This window comes from Emys orbicularis, chromosome 20, assembly GCF_028017835.1.
Source record: "Emys orbicularis isolate rEmyOrb1 chromosome 20, rEmyOrb1.hap1, whole genome shotgun sequence".
In the NCBI taxonomy this organism is placed as follows: Eukaryota; Metazoa; Chordata; order Testudines; family Emydidae; genus Emys; species Emys orbicularis.
The window spans coordinates 1,551,375-1,564,221 of record NC_088702.1 but is presented as its reverse complement, the minus strand read 5'-3'; the positions used below and the strand labels follow the sequence as shown (position 1 = coordinate 1,564,221).

Sequence of the window (12,847 nt, the reverse complement as noted above, 5' to 3'; positions counted from 1 at the left end):
AGCCCGCTCCCCCCCCGCCATAAAGGAGCCAGCGGCCCCCTGCGCCCCTTTGTCTGCGGAGAATGGAGCCGACAGCTTGTGAAAGTGACACCGTGAATGGGGCGCGGATTGGGGGGGGGCGTCTCCCTGGGTAACCGCGGGGGCTCGGAGTGCAGCTAATGGGGGGGGGGGGACAGCGGCTCCCTGAGCCCAAGTTGCTGGCGAGGGGGGCAGGGCGGAGGGGGGCAGGCCCAGCTTTGAATGGGTCCGAGCTCCAGTGGGGGGAGACCCCTCCCCCTGCCCCTGGGCCTGGTCCATTGAGAGAAACGCCCCCACCCCAGATCTTAGCGGGGACTGAGTGTCCCCCCCGCCCCTAGCTGGGGCCACAGGGTCCTGAAAACCGGCCTGGAGCCGCCGGTGGTCGGGCAGACGGGGAGGCTCGGCCCGGCCCCTTTCACCCCCCCGGGCCAAGCAGCGCCTGGGCGGCCCATGGCCCGGGGGGTGGGGCTGGGAGTCGCTGGCTGCCTGGAGCTGGGGGGGGGAGGGACGACGGTCCCCGCCCCCCCCCCCAGCAGCCCCTCTCCCGGCCAGGGCAGATTTCAGCACCTGGGACAGCGGCCCTGCCTGGGCTCCCTCGCCAGCGCCCCTCACCTGCGCGCCAGGGCTGCGGGGGCCCCGCAGGCAGGATCCCCCCACGCAGCCCTGGTGGGGGCTGAGGGGGGGGATCCAGCCTGCGGGGCCCCCGCAGCCCCCACCAGAAACGGGACCCCCGGCGGACGGAGCTGCCCCCACCCCGCTCAGAGATCAGCTTAACGCCCGGAACACGGATGGGGGGGGGACGCCCCTGGGTTGGATTAACCCAAACACCAGTCATGGCCCAGCCTGGCGTGTCTTGGCTTCAGAGCCATCCAGCGGCGGGGAGTTCCGCCGGGTAACAGACAGTCGCTCTTTGGACTCTTTGCTGGCGGTCGCCTGGCCCCTGCTGCCAGCAGAGATCTGGGGGCTCCGGACCCCGACCCCGGACAGTCCGTCCCGGGTTTGTGTCCCAGCCCCCCCCCCCCCTAAAATACCCCCGCCTCGGGCTGCTCCCAACCCCGGGCCCCTCCCGGCCCATCTCTGCACCCCGCGGCCCTCTGCCGCCGGGGGGGGGGGGGGGCTGCCCGGCGAATGCTCCCCAACTTCCCGGGGGAGTCTGAGCCTGGGGCGGCTCCCACGCTGGGGGCACCGGATCGGGCCCCGTCCCCCGCCAGCCCCCGGGCGCTGCAGGCTCCGGGGCCGAGTGAGAGGCGCAGCCGGGGCCCCCCCGAACCCCGCAGAGCCGGACTGGGGGGGCGGGGGCGGAGCGAGCCCAGCCCGTCACCTGGCGCCGCGCTGCCATTGGACGGACGCTCCCTCCCCCGCCCCCCCTTGCGCCGGTCCCCCTGGCCGGCCCGCGGGCGGGTCAATGGGCGCCGGGCGGCTCCGCAGCCCGCAGCTCCAGGGGGGTCGGGGAACCGGACCCGCACCTGAACCGAACCGGACCGGACCCGGGGGCGGCGCGGAAAGCGGCAGCGGCGAGTTGGAGAAAGTTTCCCCCGCGGGGCTCCCCATGGCTCGGCCCCCCCGCGGCCCCGGGCTCTGAGCCCCCCGGGCCGGCGGGGACCCCCGCTCCGGCCGGGCCATGGCCCGCTGGCGGCTCTGCCTGGCCGGGCTCCTGCTGCTCCAGGGCTGCGGTGAGTGCGGGGGAAGCGGGGGGCTGGATTCACCCCCATTGACCGCCCCGAGCGGGGCTCTGAGCCCGGGGCCTGGGGGCAGGATCGGGCCCCGCACACCCCGGCGAGGGGGTCGCGGCTCGGCCCCTCCCTTGTTCTGTCCCAACTGGCTGCTCCGCCGCCGGTGCGAGGTGGGGGGGGGCCCATGGGGGATCCTGGGGGCCACGGAGCCCAGCTGCCCCCCCCCCCCCGGCTCCCGCCGCACCAGCACCCGGACCCCCGCGCCGCCAGGGGCCAGCCAGTGGGGGTGGGTGCGGGGTGACCCCGCGCGGGCCCCGGGGGGGCTGGAACAGGTGCCAGCCCCTGTGCAGCCAGGGGTGTAACACGTGTGAGACACCCCCCCCCACGCGCTGTGGGTCTGACCCCGTGCGGGGCAGCCCCCGTCCCGTCCCCAACCCCCATCCTCCTGCCCCACAGGCTGGGGACACTGGGGGGCAGGAGCCCGCATGGCTCTGGGCAGAGTGTGAAGGGGGCGGGAATCGAGGCCCCGAAGCCAGCAGCCCCCCCCCCCCTCCCCCGGAGACATGGGGCGCGGCCTGTTTGTCAGCGGTGCGGGTTTGGGGATCGCCCCAGGCCCTCGAGGGCTGCTCAGATAGCGGGAGTGGGGGAGCAGTTCTCCGCCATGGATCCGTCTCCGGGAGGGGAGTGGGGTCTAGTGGTTAGAGCGGGGCTGGGAGCCTTGACTCCTGGGTTCTCTCCTCAGCTCGGGGAGGGGAGTGGGGTCTAGTGGTTAGAGCAGGGGGAGCTGGGAGCCAGGACTCCTGGGTTCTCTCCCTGGCTCTGGTAGGGGAGTGGGGTCTAGTGGTTAGAGCAGGGGGAGCTGGGAGCCAGGACTCCTGGGTTCTCTCCTCAGCTCGGGGAGGGGAGTGGGGTCTAGTGGTTAGAGCAGGGGGAGCTGGGAGCCAGGACTCCTGGGTTCTCTCCCTGGCTCTGGTAGGGGAGTGGGGTCTAGTGGTTAGAGCAGGGGGAGCTGGGAGCCAGGACTCCTGGGTTCTCTCCCCAGCTCTGGGAGGGGAGGGGAGTGGGGTCTAATGGTTAGAGCAGGGGGGGCTGGGAGCCAGGACTCCTGGGTTCTCTCCCTGGCTCTGGGATGGGAGTGGGGTCTGGTGGGTTAGAGCGGGGGTGGGGCTGGGAGCCCGGACTCCTGGGTTCTCTCCCCGGCTCTTGGATGGGGGGTCTGGTGGGTTAGAGCGGGGCCGGGCACGTTTGTGAGGCTGGTATTAGTTAAGCTGCTTTGAGCCCCTCAGGCGGCAGGCACTAGAGATGATGAAGTGGGGGTGGGGTCCCACTTTGTTCTGTCACCCCATAGTTCTCAGTGTGTTTGTACTGGGGGGCTAGTTTCCCCCCCCCCCAGCCTGTACGATATGGCAGTGTTAATCCATATCCCATTTGGGCCTGGTGATGGGGGGGTCTGGGCTGGCCGAGCCCCCTTTGCATTGGGGGGATGCTGCAGCCCCACGTCCCCATCTGTGCTCCCTCTTCCCCTGCCCCCCCAATCCTCCGCCAGCGCTCGGGCCACTGGCAGCCCTGTGGGGCCGCAGCCGGCTCAGTGGCTGGGCCCGGCCCAAGTCCAGAGTGAGTCTGTCAGAGCCTGGGGGTGTCGGGGTCACGGCCCCCCAGCCTGGGGGCAGCGCCGGGTGGCGGGGAGGGGACAGGGCGGTGACGGATCGGAGGGAGGACGAGCGCCTTTGAGTGATGGGGCGAGTCATGGGAACCTCACCCCGAGCTGGTCACGTGGGCCAGGCCAGCCAGGCAGATGGGCCGCGGGGGCCCTGCCGGGCAAGGTGGGGGCGGGGGCTATTGTGCCTGCCAGGAGCACAATGGAAGCTGCCTTCACACCCTCTGACCTGCCCCATTGTTCCCCTCCCAGCGCCCCCCGAGGCTGGGCCCGGCCCCCCTGCCCCCAGCCCAGTTGCTAAGGCCAGGCTGAAAGGCAGCATCAATCAAGATGTCAGGCCGGCAAATCCCTGTGTCCCCCCCCCCCCCCCGCTCCATTGTCACTGAGAGTTAACTTTGTGCTGCCCCTCCCACCCCGGGAGCAGGCGTCTGGGGCCAGGGGCTGCCCACGGAGCCGGAACGGGGGCCTGGCGGGCAGAGCTGGGCGCTGGGGACGGTGAAAGGCCCAGGGACTCTGCCTGGCGGTGAATGGCCCACGAGCCCCTCCCCCAGCACCGAGGAGAGGGGTCTCTGGTGACACCCAGGGAACTGCCTTTTCCCAGCCACACGGCAGCCGGGGGGACTCCCTGCCACAGGGCCCCAGCAAGGCCGAGAGCTGGGCAGGGCGCAGAAATGGCTCCCACATGGCGGCGGAGGGCAGGCACCCAGAGGAGAGCAGTATCTGAGGGCTCCTCCGGGCAGATGGACCGGCCTGCTTGGGTGCCAGGAGGGGCTGGGGTGCAGCTGGTCGTTACGGAAGCACCTGCGCGTGCATCGCACCAGCAGAGCTGTTACACGCTCCAGGCTGGTCCACACTATGCACTGGGGGGGGGGCACATGTATTTTGTGCACTTGCGTGAATGATGTAGGTGTGTCGTGCCGTGTGCATGGGGGGGGGGTTGCTCACTGCCCCCTTGTGTCTGCCCTGCCCATTGGTGCACACGCTGCGAAGGGATGTGTGTGCATTGCACGCCGATGGGGGGGTGCATGTTCATGCCACACACGGGCGGACACTGCATCCGTGTGCTCGGTGTGTCAGTGCGTGTGCTGGGCACGTTTCCCTTGGTGCCCCAGGCGAGCTGGTCGGGTCCCTCTCTGGGGCTGAGCTGTGGGTCTGCGGGGACGCCGGGCATCGACTCTTGGGCTCCCACCCAGGCAGGTTTGAGTAGCTGGGGGGGGCTCATGGAAAGTCCCTTGGAAACCCTTGAACCGCTGCCCTTGTGCCCCAGTGTCACGCCCCCCCCCCCTTCAGCCAGGGCTCGGTAGCTGGGGGGGGGGGCCTCCGCCCGGGGGCCGCTTGGGATACGCAGGGGCTGAGGGTGGGCCGGGGATCAGGGCTGGGCTCATTCACTTCCTAGCCTGTCCCGCTGTTTGGCTGCGCAGCGTATAAGCAGCTGCCGTGTTCTGCCCCAGAGGTGGCTGACAAGGCAGGCCTGGGGGGCGTGAGCCTCCGCTCAGCGCTATGGGGTGACTCAAGGGGGAGCTGGGCTGGGCGGGTGGCTGGAATCTCTGGCGCTAGACGGAGGGCTGGAGAGCAGGTGGGGAGGCGGCTGTGCAGACGGGCGGGGGCTAGCTAGCCACGGGGGGCCGGACGGAGGGGTGGAGGAGTCTGTGCAGGTCATAGGTGGAGGGATTGAAAGGTGCGGCTGGCTGCAGGGCTGTCTGGCACTGATGGCTGGAGGGGGTGGATGGAGGGTGCGTGTGGATGGAGGGTAACAAACCCACCCTGGGTTGATCCTGCTCCCAGTGGCCCAGGGAGCTAGGGCCCGATCCTGCCCCATTGCGGGTATTGCCCGAGAAGTGCTGGCCGGGGGGTCTAACAGCTGCTCCCCACAGAGCCGGGCCGCCCCTCGGAGCTGGCGTTCCTGCTGGAGCCGGCGGACGTGATCGCGGTGCGGGACCGGCCCCTGGTGCTGCACTGCCGGGTGGAGGGGGAGCCGCCCATCAGCATCACCTGGCACAAGGACGGGGCCCCGCTGGGCAACGGCAGCCACACGGCCCTGCTGGCCAACGGCTCGCTGCGCATCGAGAGCTTCCACCGCCGGCCCCGGGGCGGGGGCGCCGCCAACCAGACCAGCGTGGGCGACTACAGCTGTGCCGCCCAGAACCGCGACGGGCTGCTGGTCAGCCGCAAGGCCCGTGTGCAGCTCGCCAGTGAGTCGGGGACGGGCACGCGCCAGCCCACGGGCCAGCCTATGGTGCCACCTGCCATGGCCTGGCCCCGTGCACCAGCCCACAGCCTGCCCCGTGGTGCCACCAGCCCAGGGCCCGGCCCTCGCTGCCCCAGTCCCCACTGGTGGATGTTGCACGTAGGCCCAGCCCCCTCCGACCCTCCCCAAGGGTTTGGGGTGCAGGGCTGGGAGGGGTGGGTGTGTCTGGGCTCCAACCCCACTTGGGGTGGGTCCCAGCTGATCTGACTGACGGTGGAGCCCTGGTCTTCCCCCCCCCCCCCCAGCTTAACACATTGTGGGTGCCTCAGCCCCCTGCCTGTGGGTACATGGGGCGAGGGGTGAGCGGGGGCTGGACCCTCCTTTGCGCCTTCCTGGCTCTGCCTTCTGCCACGTGGGGCCCCGCAAACCAGCTCCCTGCTGGGTGCCCCCCAGGCTCAGACACGGGGCAGCCCCCATCCCCTCACCCAGCCCCGGAGTCCAATCCTTGAGGGGGGCCACTTAGGGATCTGGGGCAAAATCAGTACTTGGTCCTGCTAGTGAAGGCAGGGGGCTGGACTCGATGACCTTTCAAGGTCCCTTCCGGTTCTAGGAGATGGGATATTTCCATTAATTAATTAATTTATTTATTTATTGTGCAAGGAGGGGCCTGGGAGGACACTGCTCTGAGGGAGAGCGCAGCGGGGGGTGACTCCAGAGGGGATGGGGGCGGGACCTGGGAGGGGGAGCACCTCTCCATTGGGGTCAGTGTCCAGGGGGTGCCCAGCGGGGGAGGGTGTCTCTGCCCTGACGGTGCCTCCCCCCACAGCCCTGTCCAAGTTCCACATGCATCCGGAGTCCATGGCGGTGGAGGAAGGCGGCGTCGCCCGGTTCCAGTGCCTCATCCAGGGCGTGCCCGAGGCCACCATCACCTGGGAGCGCAACCGCACGGCCCTGCCGCCCGGCGACCACCGGTGAGCGCGGCGGGGGGGCTGAGAGCCACACCTGGGGGGGGGGGGTGACGGTGGGACTGGCCCAGCCCAGCGTGGGGGGGGGGTGAGAGTGGGACCGGCCTGGCCCAGCGGGGCGGGGGGTGTGTGTGACAGTGGGACCAGCCTGGCCCAGCACTCCCCACACAACGGACTGGGTCTCAGCCCCTGCCCTGGGCTCCGGCTCCGCTCCCTGACCTTCGCCCTCCCCCGCAGGTTCACCCTGCTGCCGGCCGGCATCCTGCACATCACCGGGGTGCGTCGAGCCGACGTGGGCTCCTACCGCTGCGTGGCCACCAACCTCGCCAACAGCCGCTGCAGCCAGGAGGCCCAGCTGGCCATCAGCGGTGAGCGCGGGCCACGGCCTGGTGTGGGGCCGCCAGCAGGAGCCCAGTCGAGGGGTTAGGGGGGGGGGCTGAGAGCCCGGACTCCTGGGTTCTCTCCCTGGCTCTGGGAGTGGAGTGGGGTCTGGGGGGCTCGCAGCCCGGACTCCTGGGTTCTCTCCCCAGCTCTGGGAAGGGAGGTGGGTCTGGGGGTTAGAGCTGGGATGGAGGGCTGGCAGCCAAGACTCCTAGGCTCCGTTATCACCCTCTCTCCCTAGTCTCAGCCCCCAAACTCTACAAGGAGCCCATGATCCTGTCGGGCCCCCAGAACCTGACCATCACGGTGCACCAGACGGCTGTCCTGGAGTGCATCGCCACCGGCAACCCGCGGCCCATCGTCTCCTGGAGCCGGCTCGGTGAGGGGGCGCCGGGCTGCTCCTGGGCGCGTGGTCGCTTTGTGGGGGAAGCTTCGGGGGTGGGGGCTGGAAAGACCCCTGGGCAATCACAGGGTGACACGGGCTGGGGGGTGAATATTGGGGGAGCTGAGTGGGGGGCACAGTGGGAGGGGGGGACAGTGGGGGGGACAGTGGGGATGGGGGATGAGTGACTGGGGGGTGCACAGACCCCCTGGCCTACAGGCCGCAGGGAGGGAAATGGGGCCTTACCCCCAAAGGGACATGGCCCTGCCCCCCCTCACCCCCGGCTTCCCAACCTCTCCCCCCCAGACGGCCGCTCCATCGGCGTGGAGGGGATCCAGGTGCTGGGAACTGGCAATCTCATGATCTCGGACGTCTCCGTGAAACACGCCGGAGTCTACGTGTGCGCTGCCAACCGTCCGGGCACCCGCGTGCGCCGCACGGCCCAGGGTATCCTCATGGTGCAGGGTGAGTCTGCCGGGGCTGCAGGGTGGGGTGAGGGGCAGGGGACGGACGGATGGACAGACACAGGCCAAGGGAGGACAAATGGCTTACAAATGCCTGGACAGACAGTCAGCCCCTGAGCCGGCTAGAGCAGACGGGGGACAGACGGACGGACTGACCGACTCGCACTTGGCTTTGTGTGAGCAACGGGGCAAAGGTTGTGGGGGGCGTGACCCTCCCCTCCCCGTCCCAGCGACCTCTTCCTAACCACCCCCTCCCCAGGCTGCAGAGGGGCCGGGAGCCTGCCCAGCCCGCCTCCCCCTGGCGGGGCTGGCGTGGGACTAAATCACCTTCAGCAGCTGGCCTGGCCGGGCCAACTGCTCCTCCAGCGCTGGGCCGGCCTGGGAGAGACAGAGACTGGACTGGACCAGACTGGGAGGGACTGGCCAGGTGGGGAGCCCAGGGCTCTGGCAGGGGAGGGGCCCTGGGGATTGGGGGCTCCCCCCTGCAAACCCCAGCGGGGGATGGTGGGGGGGCAATTCACAGCACGGTGGTGGCAGGAGCCCCCCCCACTCGGACAGGGCCAGGATCCGGTTCCAAGCGGAGGGTCAATCCAGTCATCTTCCCCATGGGCAGGGACCCTGGGGGAGGGACGCAGCCCCCCCCCCCCGCCCCCAGGCAGAGCGATGGGCCGTGACCTGCTGCCGCTGGCTATTGTGTGGCCCCGCAGGCTGCTGCCTTTGCTGGCGCTAATGAGCTGCGGCCCCGTCACAGCGGCTTAGGGGGCCTTTCTCGGCACCAGCTGGGCTCACAGCAGCCGAGGGGCGGCTATTGTGGGGCTGAGGGGCTCAGACGAGCTGGGGGAGGGGCGCTCAGCAGCTGGGAACCAGGGGCTGCGGGGGGGAGGGCTCTGCCGGCCCCAGGCCGATGCCTGGATGGGCAAGTCACCCAGGCAAGACAGGCCCATGGGCCGGTGCATGAGATTGGCGGGGGCTCCCCCAAGCTGCACTGCCCTCCCCAGGCCCAGCTCCGCGCCCTGGGGTGCCGGTGGCTTGCTGGGGCTGGGTGTTGGCTACGGGTCACCGCCCAGCCCAGCTGGGGTCGCGCTGAGCTCTGCCCAGGCCTTGGCAGCGTGGCTGGTGCCTGTTCGGCCTCTGCCGGGGTTATGGGGGTTCACTGTGGTACGGCCGGAGCGGGCCTGCGGGGCTCCCCTCACGGGGGTCAGGTGGGACGGGTGGGTGGGGCAGGGAGAGGCTGGAGCTGGGGTGGAGGGAGGGGAGGCCGGGGCAGCGTTCCCCAGTCTGCTCCCCACCCAACACCCCCCTCCCCCACAGCCCCCCCGGAGTTCGTGCAGTGGCCCCAGTCGATGTCCAAGCCGCTGGGCAGCAGCGCCATCTTCACCTGCATGGCGCAGGGCGTCCCCGAGCCCCACCTCGTCTGGCTGAAGAACGGCAAGATCCTGGCGCCGGGCGAGAACATCAAACTCACCCACAACAACAGGTGAGCAGGGGCGCTGGGGCCCTGGCCCGCTAGGGGGCACTGGCCCCAGGGTGGCAGACTGGCTGGCTGGGGGGCAGGGAATGGGGCACTGGCCCCAGGGTGGCAGACTGGCTGGCTGGGGGGCAGGGAATGGGGCTCTGGCCCCAGGGCGAGGAACCGGCTGGCTGGGGGGCAGGGAATGGGGCTCTGGCCCCGGGGCGAGGAACCGGCTGGCTGGGGGGCAGGGAATGGGGCTCTGGCCCCAGGGTGGCAGACTGGCTGGCTGGGGGGCAGGGAATGGGGCTCTGGCCCCAGGGCGAGGAACCGGCTGGCTGGGGGGCAGGGAATGGGGCTCTGGCCCCAGGGCGAGGAACCGGCTGGCTGGGGGGCAGGGAATGGGGCTCTGGCCCCGGGGCGAGGAACCGGCTGGCTGGGGGGCAGGGCCGATCCCAGCCCCTCACTCTCCGGCCCCCGCAGCACCCTGCTGATCCAGGGGCTCGCGGTGGAGGATGAAGCGATCTACCAGTGCATCGCTGAGAACAGCGCGGGCACCAACCAGGCCAGCGCCCGCCTGGCCGTCACCCTGGCCCAGGAGCTGCCCAGCTCCCCCGAGGGCGTCCGGGCCGCCGCGCTCTCCACCACCTCCATCCAGGTGTCCTGGCAGGAGCCCCCCACCGAGGTGACCGAGGGGCTCATCGGCTACGTGCTGCACATCCGCAGGGCGGGAGGTGAGCGGCCCTGACCCCCCCCCCCGCCCCCCCAGAGCCCTCGCTTCCCCCGGGATCCCCCCACTTACATTCCCCCAGCCAGCCCCCCCCTGCGTCCCTCCCTCCGAGCCCCCAGGCTGCACCCCCCAGCCACCTCCAATTCTATGCCCCCCCCACCCCTGAGCCTGGCCCGCACCGAGCCCCCAGCCCCCGCCAGCCCCCAGGCCTCGGCAGCCGCTCATCAGCCCCTCGGGCCTGCCTGTTTCAGAGTCCGACAGCCGGGAGCTGCAGGAGGCCGTGAGCAAAACCACCTTCCAGCACCTCTTCACCGGCCTGGCGCCTGCCACCACCTACTGCATCCGCCTGCACGCCTATTCGCCGCTGGGGGCCAGCCAGGACTCGGAGCCCGTCCTGGCCACCACCTTGGGCAGCAGTAAGAGCCCCCCTCCGCCGGGGCATCCGAGCTACCCCAGCCGGACACTGGGGGGCGCTGGGCAGCAGGGGGCGGGGGTGGGGCTGAGCAGGGGGCGCTGGGCTGCGGGGGTGGGGCTCACTGGGGGTGCTGTGCTCCACAAGGTGCCCCCTTTCCTAGGTGCTCTACACCCCAGTTCCTGACCCCTGGTCACATAGGCCAGGGTGCCCCCCCCCCCCCCAATTGCCTGGCCTCTCCTGTCCCAGCATGCTGGGCAGCTATCCAGCAGCTGCCGTGTTCCACCCCAGAGGTGGCTGCATATCTGTGCTGGGTGAAGAGCTCCCTCTCCCTGCCTCCTCGAGGGCTGGGCAGGTACGGGGGGCTGTCCCACTATCGGGCGCTGAGCCCCATGGTCTGTTCAGTCCCCGCAGCCCCCGGCTTCTTCACCAAGGTGCTCAACGCCAGCGCGGTGCAGGTCTTCTGGGCGCTGCCCCCCCAGCCGGGCCAGATTGAGGGCTTCAAACTCTTCCACCGCAAACTGCCCAGCCCCCACTTCGAGGGGCCGCAGCTCCTGGCCAACACGGCCAACTCCTACGTCTATAGCAACCTGGGTGAGTGCCCCCCCGGCCGACCAGCGCCCCCCCCATGGCCTCCCCCCACAACCCCCTCCATGCAGCCTTGTGGCCCCCACAGCCTCTCCCTCCACAGCCCTGCACCCCCAACGGCCCCTCCCCCCCGCAGGCCTGAGCGCCTCATGGTCCCCCTCCATGCAGCCTGGGGCACCTCATGGCCTCCACCTGGTTCCTTTGCGAGGGTCCCCTTGGTTTCTCTCTGTGTTGGGGGGGGGGGGCCTGGCACCGCCCCACCCCTGCCTGGAGCAGGGCTCACCCCTCCCCATGTCCTCTGCCTGGCCGGTCTGGGCTCTTGCCGGGCGCCAGCCCAGTGCCCCCGCTCATGCCCTGCGGCTCCTTCCCCGCAGAGCCCTCGGCCGCCTACGAACTCCGGCTCCAGGCCTTCAACGGGAACGGAGACAGCGACAGCACCGTGCGGGTCGTCCGGCTGGAGGGGAGCGGCCCGACGCTAGGTGAGGGGCCGGGGGAGGGGGGGGGGGGGCTGCAGCAGGTGGGCCTGGCTGGGCCAAAGACAGGCTGCGAGGGGCCGACAGCACCCAGCTGGGAGCCAGGACTCCTGGCTCTGTTCCCCTCTGCCCTGCACTGCCTGCTGTGTGCCCAGGGGAGACCCCCTGCCCCCCAGTGACACGCAGCCAACTGGGGGGCCTGGCTGTGGGGAGCAGGGGGGACCCGGCCTGTGGGCCGCGGGTGGTCGTGGGGGGTTCAGGGGGGACTGGCCCGTGGGCCGCCTGTGGGGGTGCAGGGGGGACCTGTCCCGTGGGCTGCCTGTGGAGGGGGTTGGCCGTGCCCAGGGGCTGTGTGGACACTCTGTGCTTCCCCCCCTGCAGACGCTGACCCCGCGTGCCCGTGTCGGCCGGGGGAGGAGAGCTCGCTGCCCGGCGTCGTGGTGGGTGTCCACATCGGCATGGCCTGCATCATCTTCTGCCTCCTCCTCCTCATGCTCGGCTACCACAGGAGGTGAGGCCCCTAGGCGGCCGCTCTCGCCTGGCGGCTCCTGACCCATTGGGGGGGGGGGGGCAGAGCCAGGGCCTTGGCCTCTGGGGCTAAGCTCCTGGGGGCATGGGGCCGGCGCTCCCCAGGCCTCACTGCCAGCCCTGGGGCTTTCCCCATGAGCCGGGCTGCTCCCCATGCTAACCCCCACCCCGCATTGCAGCCCGTTCTGCAGGAAGGGTGCTCAGGACAGCTGGATGGTGCCCCGGGGCGCAGAGCTGGCCCAGCCCGGTGCCCACGATGCCCCCCGCAGCCTGTGCACCCAGCCGGGGGAGGCCAAGCCAGTGGAGATGATCGACCTGGTCCCCCAGGTGAGGACGTGGGGCCCAGCCTGGGGGGGGGGGGGGGCACAGGCAGAGCACCAGTGGGGGGACCCACAGTGCAGGGCCGCGTCTCTGGGGCAGGGCAGGCCCCAGGGAGGAGAGGGGCGGAGGAGTGGGGCAGTGGTGACATCAGGACCAGAAGGGCTGGGCTGGGCCAGGCCCCAGGCCCGGGAGCTGCTCCGGCAGAGCCCAGCGCAGGGGGTGGGCACAGGTCCCCGGGGGGGAGGGCTGGACAGCCCTCGGGCACAGCATGACCCTGCCCCTCCTTCTTCCCACAGACTCGGCCGCGCCCAGATGTGCCCCATGTCGAAGTCCCCATCGAGCGCTACCCTCCCCCGCAGCCCCCCGGGTAGCACCACCCGCCGGGCTGGGGGCCCAGCCGGGGTGGGGGAGGGGCTGGCCATAGCTCAGCCCCCCCCCCCCCCCCAGCTGCAGGGATGCCAACCAGAACCTCCAAAGAATCTACCTCACCCCCCCCCCCACCTACCCCAGGAGATCTATTTTTGATACACAAACCAAAGCTACCTCAGCCATGTCCTGCCTGCAGCGTCCCCCAGACACCCCCCCCCGGGCCGATCCCTGCCAGCCCAGATCCCCAG

At 70.8% G+C, this 12,847-nt stretch overlaps 1 protein-coding gene across 1 annotated transcript; it reads left to right on the top strand.

The window, feature by feature from the left end:
• The first annotated feature begins 1,639 nt into the window (after window positions 1–1,639).
• LOC135892808 (immunoglobulin superfamily DCC subclass member 3-like) lies at window positions 1,640–12,601 on the top strand. The gene is made up of 14 exons (XM_065420604.1): window positions 1,640–1,691; window positions 5,223–5,540; window positions 6,363–6,507; window positions 6,739–6,923; window positions 7,124–7,261; window positions 7,571–7,729; window positions 9,040–9,205; window positions 9,662–9,912; window positions 10,160–10,324; window positions 10,726–10,914; window positions 11,283–11,387; window positions 11,763–11,892; window positions 12,089–12,236; window positions 12,527–12,601. Exons 1-14 carry the CDS (start codon window positions 1,640–1,642, stop codon window positions 12,599–12,601), a joined length of 2,226 nt encoding a protein of 741 aa, XP_065276676.1.
• The last annotated feature ends 246 nt before the right edge of the window (window positions 12,602–12,847 follow it).